Source organism: Danio aesculapii, chromosome 16 (genome assembly GCF_903798145.1).
Source record: "Danio aesculapii chromosome 16, fDanAes4.1, whole genome shotgun sequence".
In the NCBI taxonomy this organism is placed as follows: Eukaryota; Metazoa; Chordata; class Actinopteri; order Cypriniformes; family Danionidae; genus Danio; species Danio aesculapii.
In genome coordinates this window covers 30,267,150-30,289,572 of record NC_079450.1, presented here as the reverse complement: position 1 = coordinate 30,289,572, position 22,423 = coordinate 30,267,150, and the positions used below count along the sequence as shown (strand labels likewise).

Here is a 22,423-nt window from a genome sequence, read left to right as displayed (position 1 = left end):
TCAAACCATGGTATACCTTAATATTGGCATGCCTAGGCTAGTACACACTAGTTTGATTATGGAGTAAGGGGCTCTCGGGGTCTAAGCAAAAGTTAAAGTCATTGCTTAAGTGGTTCAAAAAAGTAAACATCTGCTACCTATGTACCTTTGTTAGACCTGGGAGAGTACATATCTGTTGTTCTGTTCTCATGGTTCACTAGGACTGGATAAAAATGTTTAAAAATTAGAAGAAAATTAGCTATTTATTTGTTTAGGCTATCGACATTTTAAATACCATATTAGGTCTCCCTAGGTTTATATGTACAAAACTGATAAGATTAAAGAAAAAAAACTTAACAACACATAACTAGATGGGACTGTACACATTAAAGTCTGCATGTTTATTCTACAACAAGATTCAGATTGTTGTATTCACACTTATTCAAACAAATTACACTGTTATAGCTGTTAATAAACCAGTGTTCATTGTAACGGTATAGCAGCCTTTAGTTTCCTTTAAATGAGGCAGAGAGTCTCTGATAGGTGTAATGTGTTTTATTCTGGAACAAGCATAAACACAGTGCAAACTTGAAGTGAACACACAAATTGGCACGAAGCAAATTTACAATAAATTCTTACACATTTACTGTGCATTATTATCATTTTGTATACAGTGTACATTAAATGAGCTATGTAAAGAAACATACACAATAATTCACTCAGTTAACAATTTCAAAAACTATTAACTATTTAGACGTTTGCATCTTCATGATTTTCCATATTTGAAACATAAAAATAAATTATACACCTCACTCCGCTCACCAAGGGGTGCTAGCTTTAAAACGTGCAGCTTCTTAGATTTAATGACGGTTACCAAGCTAAACACACACAAATGTAAACATGAGACAATGCAACAAAAAATAAACAACATTATAATGCACATCATCGCAATTGCAGGCCTTGCATTAACTTATGTGTCACTGGAATATATCACAGAGCTTCTGAGACGAGAGCATTCTGATGAGAAAATGTGGAATGCAGTGTTGCCAGCTATTTTCAATGAAAAGGCGCTAACAAAAATCTGCCTGAAAAGTCGTTATATGACGCTAGATTACGTCACACGCCAATTTGCATATTTCTGACATCATCACGTCCAACTGTTTCTGTTTTTTTGCCAGCTTATGATTAATAGGGGTTTTTATATTTTTATATCTTGCTGTGAGGCGACATCACTACCTACTGCGCCACTGCATCGCCCACAAGAAAAGAATAAATAGTCAAATTAAATTGTTTAATTTAAAACAAAGAAGAGGTAGATCGGTCTGACTGTACAAGAGAAATACCTCACACTCGCAGTGCTAAATCATTTACCATCCGTACGCAGAGGGCTGATCTGCTCTCAGGCTATAGGTGGGAGTGACTGCTGTACAAGGACTGGGTTGCCTGTAATGGCCAGTTTCCACTGAGTGGTAAGTACGGTACGGTACGGTTTGCTTCGGTACGCTTTTATGGTCGTTTCCACTGTCAAAGGGTACCTTAAAGCGAACCATACCATACCACTTTTTGGGTACCCTTTGCAAAGGGTACCTAGCACAACAAAAGTGTACCAAAAAGTGAAGCTAGATGTGCAACTGCAACAAGCCAGAATGAAAGCTTTACTTTCACATTTTCTCAAACGAGAGTGATGTCGATTGAAACTTTAACGCCTGATAAAGGTGACCCATACCGTACAATACTGTACCACTCTGTGGAAATGGGCCATAAGTGCACTGAGGTGGGGGACGGGCAAACAACATCACATCAGCTCATTGAGAAGAGTAGGAATGGTACAGTATGGACACAAGAGAGTCTATAAAAATCTCTAGTAACATCAAAAAAAAAGTCGCTAGATTTGTTGCTAGTCGCCTTTTTGAAAATTGTTGCTAGGGTGGTCTGAAAAGTCACTAAATATAGTGACAAAGTTGCTAAGTTGGCAACACTGGTAGTATGATTATACAGATTCCAGGTTTTTGCTTCAAAATCATTACCCTGATTTACCTGACTGAGAAATAAAATGCCTATAGTGACCTCTTGTGGCCATTCACAAAGGGAGTCAAAGCTGCAAAGTGTGAACACACCCTTGGTCTCTTTCAGAATATCTTCAGTGTCTAAATAATTGTCTGGCTGCAGACTGGGTGCACATGCAAACTGAGACTGCATGCAATGCTTTCAGTGCCCTTGCAGTGACGTGACCAGGTCTATTGATACAGCATGTCTGAGATTGCATGGTGTCTGCAGCCAGATATTATTAGAGAACTTTGTTAGATGTTTGGTGCATTGCAAATACGTATGCAAATTAACGGCAGTTTCTGTTTTGCTTTTTCTATTTATGTACTGTCCCATTCCACCTGGATCTAGAAGTGAGGAACTTTGTGAAGACTTTCAACCCTCTTCCTTGCCATGCATTAGAAACAGTGGGTATCATAACTACATTCATTTATTTCTCTATATCATAAATCATATTTTTCATTTATATTAGCTTGAGAAAACTTGTGCCACGTTCTGCTTGAGACGAACAAACTTATCTTTTCCTGCTGTTGTACTGACATCTGGTGGAAGTGATTATATCTACAGTATATAGAGAATGAGCTCTGTGCATGTAATGAAACACAATTGTCAATCTCTTTAGGTGGGGTGCCCTGGGAAGGACCTTCAGAATCTGTAAAAAGGAAGAAGAGAGATAAAAGAAGGGACAGGGAAGAGGAAGTGAGTGTGAGAAATGTGGAGGATACAACATCTCTCTCAGGAAGACACTGTCATGAGGAGATGGAAGAAAACACTTCATCCTGACAGCAAAGTTTAGACTTTGGAATGTAAAATGACGAAATTTCGTCAACCAAAATGAATCAAATGTTCATTATTCAGCAGATTCAGAATAGACATGTAAATAGGAATGTTAGTTACGTTGATTTTGCATTGACAAAACGAAAACACATTTTACACTTTTTAACACGTTTTAAATTCTACCTCATGTCTACTAAATATTTAGAGAAAAGCATTGTTTTGAAATAGGCCACACAGAATAAATAAGTCAAAAATAAACACCTTGTTTTAGCTTTTTTTTTAGCTTTTAAAAGAAATGCCATTTAAATGGATCAAAATAAGGTGACATTTAGGAAGTGTAACAAGTTTCCTCACAGCAGACATGAATAAGTTGTTTAGACAAGATTTATAATTCCTGTCTAGTGTTGTTTTCATATCAATTTGATATTTAGTCAAATGATGAATAGAAACATTTGCTTATTTTGTACTTGGAAAACTCTTGAACTGCAGCCAGATATGTCTTACATGTAACAATGTACATTTCTGGTGAAACAAAGTGAACATGCAAGTCCATTATGGTATAAATGGAGCTTTCCAAATCATTGAATCAATCAAACCTGTTGGATCCCCCCCACAATTTTACTGAAGCAATTCATGAAGCAATTTTCAAAAGCATTCAACCTTAGTAAAAGGGACAGTCGTGTTTTTACAGTCACTTCCAGGCTTTGAGTTGGTTTCCTTGGGGCCAAAGGTCTGGAGTTTTTGATTTAAAGTAGGCCAGCTGGTGCTTGAAGAATTTTCATGAACAAGCCAGAGTTTACCTGACCCTCATGAAAATTAAGCATGGTTTAAATATGGTAAAGATTATTATGGTAAAATTGCCATTTTGTAACTAGTTTTGTATAAGTATTATTTGTTGGTAGTAAAACATGACTTTAACAAAAGGCATTTGATTTGTTAATTTACCAGGTTTTGCTAATAATATTTATTAATTCATTTTCTTTTCGGCTTAGTCCATTTATTAATCAGGGGTCGCCACAGCGGAATTAACCGCCAACTTATCCAGCATATGTTTTGCACAGCGGATGCCCTTCCAGCTGCAACCCATCACTGGGAAACACCCACACACTCTCATTCACACACATACACTACGGGCAATTTAACCTATCCAATTTACCTTTAGCACATGTCTTTGGACTGTGGGGGAAACTGGAGCACCCGGAGGAAACCCACGCGAACACGAGGAGAAAATGCGAACTCCACAAAGAAATGCCAACTGACCAGCCGAGGCTCAAACCAGCAACCTTCTTGCTGTGAGGCGATTTCCAAATTTCCAATCCAAATTTACAGTGGATTTAATTGATGATGATGGCCTAGGATACACTATAGCTAACTTAAACTGCATTTTAATGTTTATGATGGTCCAGGATCAACATTAGTGAATTTACACAGTATTTAAATGTTTATGATGGTCCAGGATAAACTTGAGCAAATTTACAATGTTTATTATTATTATTTTTGGGGGTTTTCACATTTATCTGATAGGACAGTACAGAGAGGGGAAGGCATAGGACCTTGGGAATCGAACACAGGTTGCCGCAAATACTGGATTGCCATGTGTCAACAGATTAACCACTACACCAACGGTGCTGGGAAATTACTGTGTATTTAAATGCTGATGATGGTCTAGGATCAACTTTAGTGAATTTACACTGTATTTAAATGATGATGGTCCAACATTAGTGAATTTACACTGTATTTAAATGATGATGGTCCAACATTAGTGAATTTACAATGTATTTAAATGTTTATGATGGTCCAGGTTAAACATTAGTGAATTTACACTGTATTTAAATGATGATAGTCCAGGATCAATATTAGTGAATTTACATTGTATTTAAATGTTTATCCAGGATCAACTTTAGCGAACTTACACTGTATATTTTCATGATTTGTTTTGGGGTTTTCACCTTTAATGGATAGGACAGTAGAGTATTGACAGGAAAGTGTGGAGAGCAAAGAGAGTGGAAGAATCAGCATAAAACCTCAAGGTAGGAATCAAACTTAGATCACCATGAACATCAAAGTGCCATGTGTCAACACACTAACCACACCAATGGCACCAACAATTTACACTGTATTTAAATGTTTACCATGGTCCAGGATCAACATTAGTGAATTTACACTGTATTTAAATGATGATGGTCCAACATTAGTGAATTTACACTGTATTTAAATGATGATGGTCCAACATTAGTGAATTTACAATGTATTTAAATGTTTATGATGGTCCAGGTTAAACATTAGTGAATTTACACTGTATTTAAATGATGATAGTCCAGGATCAATATTAGTGAATTTACAATGTATTTAAATGTTTATGATGGTCCAGGTTAAACATTAGTGAATTTACACTGTATTTAAATGATGATAGTCCAGGATCAATATTAGTGAATTTACATTGTATTTAAATGTTTATCCAGGATCAACTTTAGCGAACTTACACTGTATATTTTCATGATTTGTTTTGGGGTTTTCACCTTTAATGGATAGGACAGTAGAGTATTGACAGGAAAGTGTGGAGAGCAAAGAGAGTGGAAGAATCAGCATAAAACCTCAAGGTAGGAATCAAACTTTGATCACCATGAACATCAAAGTGCCATGTGTCAACACACTAACCACACCAATGGCACCAACAATTTACACTGTATTTAAATGTTTACCATGGTCCAGGATCAACATTAGTGAATTTACACTGTATTTAAATGTTTATGATGGTCTAGGATCATCATTAGTGAATTTACACTGTATTTAAATGTTCATGATGGTCCAGGATCAACATTAGAGAATTTACACTGTATTTAAATGTTTACCATGGTCCAGGATCAACATTAGTGAATTTACACTGTATTTAAATGTTTACCATGGTCCAGGATCAACATTAGTGAATTTACACTGTATTTAAATGTTTACGATGGTCCAGGATCAACATTAGTTGTATTTAAATATTTAAATGTTTTAAATGCTGTATTTAAATGTTTATGATGGTTCAGGATCAACTTTAGCGTAGTTAAATGTTTATGATATGTGCCGTCAGTTTTGCTTTCTTTACGTCATTTCCTCCTCCCACTGGCTTGAGGAGGTGACATGTTTAGAGTTTACACTTGCGAAAACAAATGATGTTGAATGCCAGATGGCTTAGATATTTGATGGTTTAGTCAATGCATGTTTATGCTCTCATATATATAGGCTACTTTAGATTTAACCGGGATTTCGTGTAAACAGTGAAGCACAGCGACAGCGCGATGGACAATGGGTAAGTGGATTTTCATAGCAGGAAATTAATTTACTGTACAAACTGTGCGAGTGAGTCCGCGTTTGTCTTAAAATCATTTTCCTTATCTTATAAACATGTGATTTTTGGTTATTATGTTAAGGATCGCTCATTAAAAGATGCTGGTTTTATTATAAACTTTATTTTGTTATTATGTAAATTTCACATACAAGTTTGCCAAAAGTAAACTTCTCTTCATGGTGTTAGAAAAGGAGATTCAAATGTATATGAAAGGGATTTCCAAGTCTAAAAATAGAAAAGCAATTAAAACAATTAATATACGCTGCTCCTTTAATATTTTTACATAAAAATGTTTGTGTATAAGCATTTCCTGTAGTAAAAAGTGCATTAATAACTCTTGTTAATAACTAAATTTGGAAAATCTGCGTAATATATTTGTATGTAATTTGATAATTATGTACCCTTTCCTTTGTGTTTTTTTTTCTTCTTTAATTTCTTTTTTTTCCTCACTTATTTCATTATTGTTAAGAAATGTAAAGTGATTTTATTGTATAAGAAAACTGCACATGCTGGTTCTTGTTAATAAAAAAATAATAATAAAAAAAGTCAGGTAACCTTTCATGCAAACTCTAAATTTTCACGCGAACTCTAAATTTTCATAAACTTTGCCTACATATTCATTACAAAGTTGAAATGCAGCACACAGTTCATAAAGGTTTTTTCTTTCTTTATAATTTTTAACATTTAAAAAATTTTTTTTTTTACATTTTTTTTAAGTTTAATTCAATTTGTTCAATCAGCCTACTTTCTCCCTGGAGTTTGTATCACCATAGTCCCTAATTATATGTAAATACAGGAAATGGGATTTGAATCAAAAACATTTTGCTCAACCCCCAAGGGCTACCAGTTTTATACACACTTCTCAAATAACAAATATGCTCAATTTACTTTTAATTATATGTTATTATTAATAATTCTTGATATTCATCTGTGTGAAGACGTTGGTCATGCTAATGATTTCTCTCATTAGTTGTCAACATTAGTTGTGATTCAGCACGGTAGGAAACAGATAAATATCAAAATGCAACACTTTATTTCTATAAATCTCTGCAAGTATCTATATTTCAAAATGTTTTACATCTACAACATTTTCACTAGCCACTAACAATTATTAACAAATCATGCACTACAATGTACCATGTTTGTACAGATTATCAATTTTGTAACATAAATCAACTTTCAGATTTTACTGAAATCATCACCAGATCTACAGCTTTTTTAACACACAGTAGCCGACACTCTTCTAACCATTGTAGCTGCCCTGAGTTGGTCTTTAAGCACAGTTTTGCTTTCCTGTCTAAAAATGCATAGATTTTCTAATAAAAAAATGTGTAGCTCTAAATGAGGCTTCGGTTGCAGTTTTTTGAGTGGTTTTCACCGGTCTCATGAAAAAAGACTGCTGTTTTCACAAACCTTCCTTTAATTTGCAGACTTTTTCCACTTCTAGTGCGACACAAATGCAAGTGTGATTAAAAAGAATAGCTACAAAAAATATTAGATGCAGCTTACTGGTAAGTGGCACTATGATGAGCTATTTTTAGAACAGGCCCGTGGGCAACTCATGTGATCCTCGCAGGCTAACTGTTGGTGAAGCCTGCTTAAAACTAAAGGACTCCAAGTGTGTGCTGATGGAATGTTCTTACAAAATTTTGACAGAGTATTATGTTTTCTCTAGATTATGCATGCCTGCAAAAGTCCAAGAAGATCATTTAAGCACAATCAGAGATGTGTTTGCCTCTGAAAGCCCAGAGGGAATACCCCATCGGCTTATGTCTCTTTTGGAGGTGTTTGACCGTTTTAAGGTAGATATTGCTGTGACTGGAGAGTCTGGTGCAGGAAAGTCTTCTCTAATCAATGCATTTCTTGGACTGAAACCTGATGACAAAGGGGCTGCTCAAACTGGAGCTATAGAAACCACAAAACAAGCAACTATGTATCAGCAACCAAATCTGCCCCACATCAGGCTGTGGGATCTTCCAGGAATGGGAACCCCTTCCTTTGAATCCAAGAGTTATGTAAAGATGATGAACTTTGACCTTTATGACATGTTTATGGTCGTGATCTCAGAGAGGGTTCGAGAAAACAACATGCTCTTGGTTGATGAAATTGAAAAACGGAAGAAGCCGTTTTATTTTATTAGAACCAAAATCGATAACGATGTGCGGTCCCAGCGAAGGAAAAGCAATTTTTCAGAAATACAAGCATTGGAACAAATGAGACAAGACTGTGAGAAATATCTGAAGGAGAAGAAACTGGACCCTCATATATTCCTAGTTTCAACCCATGACACGCACAATTATGAGTTTCAGAAGTTCATTAGCACCTTTAAAGATGAGGTTTTCAAAATTAGAGCTGAAGAATTTTCAGGTTTTCTGGACAAGATGCTTCATGGTGGATGGCTAAAGGCAAGGTGAGTATTAAAACTAAATGCTAGCTCAAAACAGTTAGATTTTTATAATGTTGCTCTCATATATATATATATATATATATATATATATATATATATATATATTAGGTAGCTTTATGAGAGCAACATTATAAAAATCAAACTTTTGATATATATATATATATATATATATATATATATATATATATATATATATATATATATACGCACACACACTCACCGGCCACTTTATTAGGTACACCTATCCAGCTGCTTGTTAACACAAATTTCTAATAATTTGCTTTTCTAAGGTGATCTGCTGCAGTTCAAATCGAGCATCAGAATGGGGAAGAAAGGTGATTTAAGTCACTTTGAACATGGTTGCTGGTGCCAGATGGGCTTGTCTGAGTGATTCAGAAACTGCTGATCTACTGGGATTATCATGCACAACCATCTTTAGAGTTTACAGAGAATGGTCTGAAAAAGAGAAAATATGAAGTTAGCGGCAGTTCTGTGGGCACAAATGTCTTGTTGATGCCAGAGGTCAGAGGAGGATGGCCAGACTGGTTCGAGCTGATAGAAAGACAACAGTAACTCAAATAACCACTCGTTACAACTGCAGGTTACAACACGCAGGTTAAATCACGTTTTCTCATCCTCACCAAAATGCATATGGAGACGCATAAGGTGTGTTGAGTGACACACAAGTGAGGATAGTGGCAGTAAAAAAAATGGACATAAGGTGCTTTTTTTCCAACGAAAGTGTACAGTAAGTCACACAAATGCAAATTTATACTGAATGGGTCCATCATGATAATGCCGTTAATACTCGTGTTTTCTCCCACTTTAATGCACAGTCTGTTGTTATAGCAAGCTAGTCTGTGAATAATGTGCCCTTGAAAACTAACTGCAGAATAAACAGCTAAAGTACATGATCCCGCCAGTTCTCCTAATCTCTCAGAGTAGCATGTCCAATTATAGTATAGACAATTTGTCAGAAAAAAAATACGACCTGTGTATAGGCGTAATGCCGATATATGAGACCTGTTTCATTTGCTCTATGGCTAAAGTAAACATAAATCTTTATTAAACTCTCTCTTTATCAGTTAATAAACTTTTTTTTTTTTAACAAACTATCAGGTCTGTAATCAGCTTATTGAAAGGGGTGTTTTTTTCTGAAAACTGAACATCTTTTGCAGTTATTTGCCTGATTTTTCAATTCATTTCAATTCACCTTTATTTGTATAGCGCTTATACAATGTAGATTGTGTCAAAGCAGCTTCACATAAAAGGTCACAGTAAATAGGAACAGTGTAGTTCAGTTTCTATTTAATTATGCATAATATTACATTCTAATGACATTTTAAGAACAAATTTTTGCCTGGTTATCTTGTCGGATGGTTATCATAACCACACTTTGTGATGTATCAAAAAATATTTTCAACCATTTTGTCAAATTGCTTACCATACCATTTTACTATTTTAAGTGTTTATTTACAAATGTGCATTTAAACTGTAAGTTTTATATTACAGTTATATAAATAATAAAAATTTTTAAATAAAAAATATAAAAAGATACTTATTTTTAAAAATACAAATTTAGTATCATTTATCATTACATTTTTTTTTTTTTTTAGAAATCTGTTAAAACTTGTTTAAATTAAACACTGAAGTCTAGGCAAATAACAAACTGGTCAGAATATTTAGCTTTCCTCAGTCAGAATTTGGTCATTTGACTAATAAGAAAAATTCAAAAATAATAATAATAATCTAACTTTTGGTCTTTCAAACCACCCGAACCCGCCTTGGCTACAGGCCTAAAACTTAATAAACTGTATGAAGAAATGATTAATTGTTAATATATTTAAATAGCAGTTAAATAAATAATAGCATATATACTGTAGCATATAAAAGGATCTTGTTTAATTCACTCGTCCTCACCAATGTCAAGTGCAAACCTACGCCCTTGGTGTCAACGTCACAGCCTACCTGAGTGTTGTTGCTGACCATGTCTATTCCTTTATGACCACAGTATACCCATCTTTTGATGGCTACTTCCAGCAGGATAATGCGCCATGTCATAAAGTGTGAACCATCTTATATTAGTTTCTTGATCATGACATTGAGTTCACTGTACTCAAATGGCCTCCACATTCTCCAGATCTCAATCCAATAGAGCACCTTTGGGATGTGGTGGAACGGGAGATTTGCATCACGAATGTGTAGCCGACAAATCTGCAGCAACTGCGTGATGCTATCATGTCCGTGTAGACCAAAATCTCTGAGGAATATTTCCAGTACCTTGTTGAATCTATACCACGAAGGATTAAGGCAGTTCAAAAGGGGGTCCAGCTCAGTACTAGTAAGGTGTACCTAATAAAGTGGTCGGTGAGCATATATATATTTATATTTATATAGTGCCTATATATATAACCCATAAACAACAGATATCCTTGACATATTTTTTTATGTGTTGCTAAATAAATTAATGAACAAATAATAATTTGAAAGTTGAACATTGTGTTTAGCAGTGGATCTTTCTAATCAAAAATTTAGTTTTGATATACTTACACTGGGAAATTTACAAAATATCTTTATGTAATTGATTTTCTAAGAATTTTTGGCATAAAAGAAAAATCAATAATGTAGACCCATATAAATTATTTTTAAGACTGAATTTGGGCTCCAGGGTCACAAATAGATTTAAGCACACAGTAAATGTTACATCATTCCTGTAATTCATATTTCTTTATTCATTTAGATATGCTATACAGCACGTCCAGCAGACTGAGAAACTTGAAACAGAAGACATCACAAAATTGCAGAATATGTACAAGAGCACAGGCTTTGGAGCTGCAAAAGTCAGTGCTGTACTGGAGGCTTTGAGTCACTTTCAGCTTGATGTTGCCGTTTTGGGTGAGACGGGATCTGGAGTGTCCACTTTGGTAAATGCATTGGTTGGTCTGGAGAATGAAGAGAGCGGTGGAGCAGCAGCATCCATCAGCAACCCAGCACTGAGTCCTGGATACCCAGATGTCCGGTTCTGGGACGTATCTGGCATAGAGGCTGTCATGGATTGCTCAATGTTTGAACTGATACAAGCCATGAAATGTTACGACTTTTACATCATCATTGTTTCAGACTGGGAGAAAGCACGGCATGTAAAACTCACCAAGGAAGTTGAAAAATTAAGGAAGCATTGCCTCTTGGTTCAGACTAAAGTCGACTCTTGTTTACAGACTCAGGAAGATTTATGCTGTGAGGAGACTGAGATACTGGATGGGCTTCGGGCACAATATACACAAGAGCTTCAGAGGGAAAAACTGTCAGAACAGCAGATGTTTCTCATCAACAGCTTCGACAGAAGTGCATTTGATTTTGTAGGTTTGGAGAGTGCACTGTCCAGTGACCTCAACACTGTCAGGACAAGTGCTTTTGCATATTATATTTCCAGAATAGTAAAGGAAAATTTGTAAAAATATCAGAGAAATATGTTAGATAGTTAAACATTAAGAATGAATGTTTTTGAAAGAGGAACTGTATTTTATGCTCACCAAGGCTACACTAATTAAAAAATACAATTAATAATAATATGGTAAAATGTTATTTAAATTTAAATTAATGTTTTATTTTTTAATGTATTTAGAAAGATAGTCTTTGTTCTTGATTATTGTTCTTATTATCACTGTTGAAAATATTTTTTCTGCTTCATATTTATGTGTAAACAAGATTTTTTGAAGAGCAGCAAGTAAAAAAAGAGCAATTTATTTGAAATAAAATAATTTTTAACATTACAAACCTCTACCACCACTTTCAGTAATTTTACCTTTTTGATGTATAGAATAATCCAAAAGAACAAATCTAGAAAGATTTAAAAACATAGAAATATTTATTCATTAATTTTCCCTTCGGGTTACTCCCTTTACTAATCAGGGTTCGCAACAGGGGAATGAACTGCCAACTTATCCAGCATATGTTTTACACAATGGATGCCCTTCCAGCTGCAACCCATCACTGGGAAACACCCATACACTCTTGCATTCACAGCCACACATATAGACAATTTAGCTTACCCAATTCACCTATACCACATGTTTTCGGACTGTGGGGGAAACCGGAGCACCTGGAGGAAACCCACACCAACATGGGAAGAACATGCAAACTCCACACAGAAATGTCTACTGACCCAGCCAGGGCTCGAACTAGCGACTTCTTGCTGTGCAATTGTGCTACCCACTGTTGCACCATGACACACAACATCAAATATATTAAAACAAATATTTTCTTTTTTTATGAGCCATATAATGTTTTCACAAGAATATGACACAGCACAAACAAGAGTGACAGTTCTTGTTTGATTTACCATCAGCTGTTTTTGGTTAGTGTTTATTTTAGTACTGATGTTTACAACTGGTGTGTGATGTTTTAAGGACATTCAATATATTAATGGAACATTTTTGTACATTATAAAATAATTTAGTAATTTTTCAATTTTATAATTTAGTATTTTTCTATCTGTGACACGCGTTTAAAAAAGTAAATGCAAGAAAGGCACCATGGGATTGATGGTCTGTCAAAATTCTTGCAAAAGAATAGAAAATATTCATTTCGGAAACTGAAAACTATTTGAAAAACTGGTCTGTAGTATAGAAAATAAAAATTTAAGTGTACCATTTTTTTATGATGATTGTTGTACCACTTAAAGCAGTTAGCTTAAGACTGTTTCTTGTTTAATAAAATGTTTATGAAAAAAAAAAAACAGACTGTATGCGAGTTATACTGTAACATAAAATCTGAATACTTTTAGTGAAACTAATCAAGATGTCTGTGTGCATTTTTCTGGTCAAATTCTTGTGTTGTTTTAGATTACAAGATAAATACTTTGTGACTATGCCAGGTGTCAGTGATAAGAACTGGGTAAATCTATACACGGCTCAACAGCTAAGTAACACCCTAAAACATTTTAAAAGGCTTCATAATTTAGAATGTGTCAAACCTTTTTCTTTCTTAATAAAACCCCATACAGTATGTATTTACACATCGATCTGCCTAAAACAAATTCAATGGCTCTAAAAATAAGCTTTGACAATAAATCTTACATATATGCTACATTTGTGTAAGCGTAAAGTACCACCATGGAACAATAAAGAGTTTATTAATTTTTTTTATTTAGATTCATACTTATAGGAAACCACACACCACATACATTCTGGATAATAGAACAAAAATTCCTCTGTCTGGATATCTAAAACACCCTGAAAATCAACTCCTGTCAATAAGTTCATTTTTATTATTGAAGTTCGTAAAATATTTCAAATGGTTAAAAAGTACAAATATTACTGAACTAATATACAAAAAGAAATATTATAAAAAGAACTAAGCCCCAAAAAGAATAAAACATATGTTAGAATTTTGTTAAGTTTGAGTCATTATACAATATTTGTGATAGGTAAAATCTAATCCCATCCCAGTAAAAATAAAGTTAAATGACAACTAATTAAGTAATTAAAGTTTATTATTGAGAAGTAGAAAGGTGTAAATGGTATACAAGTAAACAATGTTTTTAAAAAAGAAATTAGGTATTGTACTTGATTGTTAGACTGAAAACTGTCTACTAATTGTAATATATTGCACTACATTAACATTTGCTTTTTATTATCAAGACATATTTTGTTTGCTTAGCTAAATATTGACAGACTACCAACAATCATCCTTTTATCAATGAAAGATGCAGAAAATATGTATATGCTTTATAGGAAATAAATCAATGATCAGAATGTGAACACAAAATACATTCTTAACGAAATTATTTAAACACATTTTCCAGCCCAGCTTCTTTTTGTATTTCTCGAGCAGTTTTTGCCAGATCATTTAATCCTTCTGTCAGGAGGTACTTCGTCGTTGCAAAGGATATTCCTGCAGCAGCAGCACTGCCCAGACCTGGAAGCAGGCTCAAGAAATACTCAACAGTACCAATGGTAGCAATTGCAGCAGAGACCTGTATTCTGGTCAGAGCTTTTTCTCGGATGGCAATGACAAACTTTGATTTGGCCATATCTTTCAGATGGGGCTTGTTTACTTTTTCTGAAAGCCTTGTCAGGGATTTCTCATCTAAACCAAATGCAAAGTAGCACCTTGTGAGAAAAAGAACCACAATGGCCAAATCACATGCTGCTGATAGACCAGGCACGGGGATCACAGCTATACCAGCAGAGGCGAGAGATACAGCCCAGCTCATACGTTCAAACATCTTGATTTTCTTCTCAAGACATGCAGCAGAGCACACCGGACAGGCTTGTAGAAGAGCTGATTGTTTGAGTTCTGGAAGCTCTTCAAAGAGTGCATTTAGAAGGTTTTCAAATTCATATTTGTTTGAATCTGTAGATGATATCAAGAAAACGTTGGGCTTTCCCAGTGTTTTCAGATTTTTCTGACAGTCCTGTTTTATTGTGTCAAGAACCCTCTGTTCATCAAAGGGTTGTTTTCTTTTTTCTGCTGAAATGTCGTTGTCAATCTTTGAGCGAACAAAGTAAAAGTTTTTCTTCAGTTTTTTTATTTCTTTGGCCAACATGATATCGTTCTCCGTGAATCTCGCCGAGGTAAGAATAATGAAGAAGTCGTAGGTTTTAAATTTGACATCTTTAAGGTATTTATTTGCTTTGAAGTTTGGACTTCCTATTCCAGGCAGGTCCCAGATCTTCACGTTTGGCATTGCAGGATGCTCATACATGTTTGGCTCTATTGTAGTTTCTGTGACCCCAGTAAGTGCTGCTCCATCATCATCATCATTTAGACCTCTTAGTGCATTTACAAAGGAGGATTTTCCTGATCCTGTGTTTCCAGTCACAGCGATGTTAAGTGAGACATTCATAAACTGGTCAAATGCTTCTTTGGCTTTTGCTGTAGCCTTTTCCAAGGTTGATTCGCCTGAAGCCTTTACTGCCTCAACAACAGCAGGGTCTTGAGTTTCCATGTTTTGAACAGCAAACTAATGATTTAAGAACAGGTCTGAGTTAGAGACATAATAGTCTAAATCAGGGGTGTCAAACTCAGTTCCTAGAGGGTCACAGCCCTGCACAGTTTAGTTCCAACCCTGCTTCAACACACTTACCTGTAGGTTTCAAACAAGCCTGAAGGACTCAATTAGTTTGATCAGGTGTGTTTAATTAGGGTTGGAGCTAAACGGTTCAGAGCTGCGGCCCTCCAGAAACGTAGTTTGACACCTGTGGTCTAAATAATGTAAATAATGTGAAGCCAATTCTAAAGAAACTGAGTTGACACTGACCAACAACCACAACAGAGTCAAGAGACAATCTCAGAGTTAAAAAGTATATTTTATTTCAAAATATGATCTGCAAGCCATAATGGCCATCTACGATTCAGAGAGGCCTTGAAATGCTAATGCAAAGGATTTAGTTTTTTGATTATATATTGACGAGCAGACAGAAAGAAAAAACGTACAGTGTAACAAAGTTATAGTAACCCTACGTAAGTCTTTTTGCAAATATCTATACTTTACTTTTTTCTTTTTCTAGCAACTTTTACTCCACTACATTTTTTCAATAAATACTTTACTCTGATACACTTCTCTTCGATTCATGACACACTGATATACTCCACAATAAGACCAAGCGTGGCACCTGCCACTCCTTTGATAAACAACTGCTGTGAAGGAGACGAACGCATGCAACAATTGAAACTCAAAAAAATTCTTATACAATATTGGCGTTGAAAAACTCTGTACAAAGTTAAAGCTGAACACAATCATGCTACTAAAGCATAGAACAAGTTTAGAACAAGTTTTATTATTTATTGGCTGGTAACTTTGTTTTTGTTACATGTGCTATTAATAAAAATCATTTACCTTTTATTAATAGCATATACTTTTGCTTTCATTACATTAAAACATTAAATAGTAAAACATACTTTTGACAACATATGACAACAAATTTAATGATGAAACTAAATTCTTACCTGTAAAATGTATTTGTTTTAAGTTTCTCTGAGTGTGCTGCGTCAGCTCGTTTGGCGCTTTCTACTGCAAAGAAGCAAGGCTATACAGGTCACAAGTCACTTTCTCTTCCGAATGAATTCAAATTACAGTTACCTGAAAAACAACAACACACACACACATGCACACACACGCACACACACGCACACACACACACACACACACACACACACACACACACACACACACACACACACACACACACACACACACACACACACACACACACACACACACACACACACACACACACACAAAGCATTTCCCACACCGTTTGAATACATTTGTTCCAGTAAACCCATGCTGGTGCATTTTAAACTGGCGTTGATGCTATAAATAAGCATGAACAAATAATTCTAGATGATTAAAACGCCTTAAAATTATTAAGAGCATTTCAGCCTTTTGTTTTATTCCTGTTCTACAATTGAATCATGCTCCAATAGGCAACTGTTCACACTGAAAAACCAAGAGTTAATAGATTTTCTCTAAAATCTAAAAACAGAATAATTAATATATAATCTAAAAAGTTGTAATATTCTCAAAACATTTAAAACAGTTTATAAACTGTACAATCATAACAAAAAAATGATTCACTTAGGAAGTAAATACAGTGACTAATTCACATACATATGAATTCTGTCGGTTACAATAACAATTGCTATTTGAAATATAAGTTTCAACCATGCAATCCTCATCACCTTGTACATTTCTCTAAACTGTGCAATACAGTGGAAGGACGTTGTATAGTCATATAAAAGGATAAATAATTATTAATGTAACACGGAGATGGATGTAAAATACTTACCTGTATGTTTGAGATATCTGGGTGTGCCGTGCCACATCACTCTTGATTAGTTTCTATTGCAAACAAGCAAGTCTATACAAGTCACTTTCTCCTTTCTCTCTAAACTCTGTGAAGGTGCTCCTTCTTGTCTTGCCACATTTGTTCTTTGCTTTCAGAGGCAATTTTGCATGTTTACACTACACTGGCATATCATAACATTTTTTATTTAATTTTTTTTACAATGGATGACTGGCAATGCTGCTGCCAGTTAGTCACTGTAAGAGATGTTTAACAGTGAGTCACTAGCAACAGTGTTGTCAGTTAATTACTGTAACAGAGCAGTAGCAGAACTGGAAACTGCTTACACTTAATTACTGTACTGTAGTGCTACTCACGGCATTATACTGCATACACATTAATGATATATCGTATATAGTATTGTTGTTACTAAAATTAATTAGTATTCTTTATTATTAAATAGAAATAATATAAATTCTTTAGAGATATATATTTTATTGTTTTGGCAAAATAAATAATAATATGCAACAGAAAATGTATGAAAATTAATGAATACATTTTTATACGTGAATCAGCAGGTATGAATACATTTTCTATTTAACATGAATAAGCAACACATGCAGTGTATATAGCACAGGTGTGAAACATATCAATGTTATTATATAAACAGGCATATTATTTGTGGCCACAGCTCTGCACAGTTTAGCTGTCATTCAAGTTCATAGAGTCATTCAGGCTTGTTAGAAACATACAGCTAAGTGTGTTGAACCAGCATGGGAACTAAACTTTGCTGGGCTGCGGCTCTCCAGAAACTGAGATTGACACCCATGGTATATGGCATATTTTTAAAGCAACTGTCAACATTTATCACAATCACATATTCAATAAAACAAAAATAAACTTCATCTAAAAGCATAACAAATTAGTCAGCACTAATGTTCCAAACCTGTAGTAATACTAAAAAAATAAATAAATAACTTGATTTTTGCATTTATTTAAGAAAGTCTTTTTACTATAAATACCACGTTTATTTGCTTCATTAGTGGTTTTCCAGTCAAATTCATCGAGCCTCTTTCAAAATGTATGTAAATGCTATTTAACGGAGAGATTTTTTAACACATAACTAATTTCATTTGTCTTTGCCATGATCACATTACATATTATTATCGGTACTTATTTTGCAAGATACTATTATTTATCTTAAAGTGCAGAAGGGCTTAACTGGGTTAAACTAGGCAAGTTAGGTTTATTATATGAAAAGTTACCATTATAGGAAATACAGTGACAACTTCCCTGCTCTGTTAATCTGTTAATATATCACTTGGAAAAATATTAGAAAAATAATTACAATAATTACAAAGGAGGGTGAAATATTTTGGCTTCAAGTGTATCTGAATAAGCTTTAGTGTGGCACTGACTGACTCTTGATATTAAATGTTAAAAACATAAAAGAAACCAAAAAACACAGAGAGGACTGCAGTGAAATCCAGCTGACCATCACTGCAATGTGTTACTCTCCCCTCAAAGCTGACCGTCCACATACGAAAAGTGAACAGCAAAAAATATATATTTTTAAAAAGTTTTTTTTAATTAAGTTTATAAAAACAATAGGCATATCAGGAGAACAAACAAACACACTCATTCACTCTAGATCAGAGGTGCCCAAACTGTTTCTCAATATGCGCTCATCAGCATTCTTGTGTTCTCTTGTAACGACATCATCAACCGCCAAAGTTCAGTTCCAAAACTCAAGCCCAGAAGAACGTAGGACACATTAATGTTCTCCATGAGAACATGGTTGCAGTCTCCACGAGAATGCAAATTCGTTCTTGGAATTGAGAATCAACCTCGGTCCTGGAGGGCCGGTATCCTGCAGATTTTACACACCTGCAAGAATGTTTCTAGAAAGCCTGGTAAGAGCTTGATTAGCTAGCCCAGGTGTGTCTGATTGGGGTTGGAACTAAACTTTGCAGGACACTGGCCTTCCAGGACCTAGTTTTGGCACCCCTGGATTAGACATTTAAAAAAGCGAGTGATTGCTCCATGTTTTAAATTTCTGTCCAGAGAGGTCACGTTTTGATCTTTGATTGGTCTCGCGCAGTCACGTGAGGCGATTTTGCAGGTCAGAGTTTCTGACTCTAGACAGAAATTTTAAATATGGAGCAATCGTTCCATGTGTAATATCTAATCATATTGTTTAATCCCACCACTTTTGGCAGCATTGTATGACAGAATTTCACATGCTCAAACTCTGGTGTGACCAGGGCCTGGGGTCTGGAGTGTCCACTTTGGTCTGGCGAATGATGAGAGCGGTGGACTAGCAGCATCCATCAGCAATCCAGCACTGAGTCCTGGATACCCAGATGTCCGGTTCTGGGACGTATCTGGCATAGAGGCCGTCATGGATTGCTCAATGTTTGAACTGATACAAGCCATGAAATGTTACGACTTTTACATCATCATTGTTTCAGACTGGGAGAAAGCACGGCATGTAAAACTCACCAAGGAAGTTGAAAAATTAAGGAAGCATTACCTCTTGGTCCAGACTAAAGTCGACTCTTGTTTACAGACTAAGGAAGATTTATGCTGTGAGGAGACTGAGATACTGGATGGGCTTCGGGCACAATATACACAAGAGCTTCAGAGGGAAAAACTGTCAGAACAGCAGATGTTTCTCATCAACAGCTTAGACAGAAGTGCATTTGATTTTGTAGGTTTGGAGAGTGCACTGTCCAGTGACCTCAACACTGTCAGGACAAGTGCTTTTGCATATTATATTTCCAGAATAGTAAAGGAAAATTTGTAAAAATATCAGAGAAATACGAAAGATACCCTAGTTAAACGTTTGGAAACATTAAGAACGAATGATTTTAAATGAAGTACTTATGCTCACCGAGCCTACATATTTTTTTCAAAAATAGAAATAATAATATGGTGAAATATTTTTCCAATTTAAAATAATATATTGTTTGTTGAAATATTACAAAAAGCAATTTAATCGTATGGAATTTTTTGCAGCTTTTGTGTCACATGATCCTTCAAAATTCATAATAATATGCCGATTTGCTGCTGATCAGTTTTCTTTGGTGGTACTGGTCATTTGTTCCTGATAATCCTTCTTATTATCATTGTTAAAAATATTTTTTCTACTTTATTTTCATAGAAAAATAATTATTTTAGCCAAAAGTTAAAAAAAGGCATTTGTTTTAAATAAAATTAAGGAAAAGCAAAAACTGTCGAGTAGTAAAAATTGCCAGTGCAAACGTTGGTAAAGCACAAAGACAACCAAATGATATTTATTCAATGAGAATTAAACAGAAAGCACATGTCAATATTAAAGATTGTTCCCATACTTTAAATCTAAAATTTCAACTCTTGCCATCAAGAAAATGTTTTAGGCAACCTCAAGTAAAGAAAAATCTGTATCAAATGTCCTTTTGTGCCGACTGCCATTAGAAATTTAAATACTGAGTTCTAAGTATGTTTAGGGTTTTAAATTGCATTTTTAATGTGATTTATGTGATGACATTGAATGTATTTGTGTTGCCTGTTTTTTTCTATGATACTGTTTGTGTAATATGAACACTGATGTGGTTGTGTGGTGAAGCCAAAGTAAAATTTCCACTTGTGGACAATAAAGTAAAGTAAAACCTTTTTTAACATTACAAATATCTTTAACATCACTTTTGAGCAATTTAATGTTTAATGTAAAATTATAAAAACAATATATCAAAGCAAACAGCAATATCACTTTTTCCACAAAACAAGGCATGGCGAAAACTTTTAGCATAACAATCCTAGTTTAATTTACCATGAATTTCTTTCTGATGTCTACAACTGTGCAATGTAATAATGTAATGGAATTAGCAAATGTTTGTTAATTGTTATTTTCATACATCATATTATTCAGTATTTTTCTCTCTGTGACAGATCGTGTTTTTCGAAATTGTGTTGAAATGTTGTTAAAATGCAGAAAGGGGACCACATTTTGATGGGACTGCTTTGTACAAATTCTTGCAAACTAATTGTAAATGTTTATATGGAAAACAGAAAATTCTTTGTAAATGTTGGTTTGCAATAAAGTATCAATTTCAGCATTTTGTAATAGTTGTAAGCATATTTTCAGACAAGCTTTACTACATAATGTTCTCCCGCAGTTACACAGAGGACATCCTCATTAGGTTGTTCAATTTATTCCTTATTTTTAATAAAAAATGTATTTCCTATTGTGGAAACCACAAAACAGACTGTGCGGTATACTATAACATTCATTCATTCATTTTCTTTTCAGCTTAGTCCCTTTATTAATCCAGGGCCGCCACAGCGGAATGAACTGCCAACTTATCCAGTACATCATTTACACAACAGATGGCCTTCCAGCCGCAACCCATCACTGGGAAACATCCACACATCACACACATACACTATGGACAATTTAGCCTACCCAATTCACCTATACCACATGTCTTTGGACTTGAGGGGGAAACCGGAGCAGCCAGAAGAAACCTACACAAACACTGGGAGAATATGCGAACTCCACACAGAAACGCTAACTGACCCAGCTCGAACGTGCTACTCACTGCGTCGCCTATACTGTAACATAATATCAGAAATAGTTTAAGAGAAACTACATTACTCAAGATGTCAGTAGTCATGCTGTGTGTACTTTTCAGGTCAAATGCTGTTTGTGTTGTGTTGTTCTGGGTAACAACACAAACAAATACTTTGTGACTCTATGCCAGGTGTCAGTGATAAGCAGAACTGAACTAATCTATTATTGTGATAGCTTAGTCACACCGTGCAACATTTTAAAAGACTTTATAATCACAAATGTGTCATAAACCTGTTAAAACGTCCAAAAACAAACCTGTAAAGAAAGGGTTGGGCTTTTTTCTTTCTTACTAAAGCCTCTTATGTTCACACACCCATCTGCTTTTTATGACTAGCATACCTCTAAAAGTTTGAGCTTAACTGGCCATATGTCCTATTTGTAGAAGCACAGTAAGTACCACCATGAAAGAAAAAAGAGCCTAAAGTTTTGCTATATATTTGAAGGTGTCTTTGTTACAGTGTAACTGTTCATTTAAC

At 34.8% G+C, this 22,423-nt stretch overlaps 3 protein-coding genes across 3 annotated transcripts in view; 2 read left to right on the top strand and 1 right to left on the bottom strand.

Annotated features, from left to right (window-relative positions):
• Window positions 1–3,060, top strand: part of cblc (Cbl proto-oncogene C, E3 ubiquitin protein ligase) — a 35,390-nt gene extending 32,330 nt beyond the window's left edge. Inside the window, exons 12-13 of the mRNA XM_056475349.1 lie at window positions 2,377–2,432; window positions 2,648–3,060. Of these exons, the coding sequence (XP_056331324.1) occupies window positions 2,377–2,432; window positions 2,648–2,808 (217 nt within the window). The 3' untranslated portion in view covers window positions 2,809–3,060. The remainder of the gene's footprint in view (window positions 1–2,376; window positions 2,433–2,647) is intronic.
• Window positions 3,061–5,916: 2,856 nt separating this feature from the next.
• Window positions 5,917–12,127, top strand: irgq1 (immunity-related GTPase family, q1). The gene is made up of 3 exons (XM_056476186.1): window positions 5,917–6,097; window positions 7,812–8,546; window positions 11,284–12,127. The coding sequence occupies exons 1-3, from the start codon at window positions 6,087–6,089 to the stop codon at window positions 11,996–11,998; spliced, it is 1,461 nt and encodes a 486-aa protein (XP_056332161.1). The 5' UTR covers window positions 5,917–6,086; the 3' UTR covers window positions 11,999–12,127.
• Window positions 12,128–13,672: 1,545 nt separating this feature from the next.
• On the bottom strand, window positions 13,673–17,519 carry LOC130243230 (interferon-inducible GTPase 5-like). Its single transcript, XM_056475321.1, has 3 exons — window positions 17,339–17,519; window positions 16,497–16,629; window positions 13,673–15,510 (listed from the first exon to the last, which is right to left on the bottom strand). Exon 3 carries the CDS (start codon window positions 15,493–15,495, stop codon window positions 14,329–14,331), a length of 1,167 nt encoding a protein of 388 aa, XP_056331296.1. The 5' UTR covers window positions 15,496–15,510; window positions 16,497–16,629; window positions 17,339–17,519; the 3' UTR covers window positions 13,673–14,328.
• Window positions 17,520–22,423: the final 4,904 nt, after the last annotated feature.

Coding starts and splice junctions, on each gene's coding strand:
- irgq1 (XM_056476186.1), top strand. Junction 8,547..11,283: donor GGTGGATGGCTAAAGGCAAG/GTGAGTATTAAA, acceptor TTATTCATTTAG/ATATGCTATACAGCACGTCC.
- LOC130243230 (XM_056475321.1), bottom strand. CDS start 15,495: ATGGAAACTCAAGACCCTGCTGTTGTTGAGGCAGTAAAGGCTTCAGGC.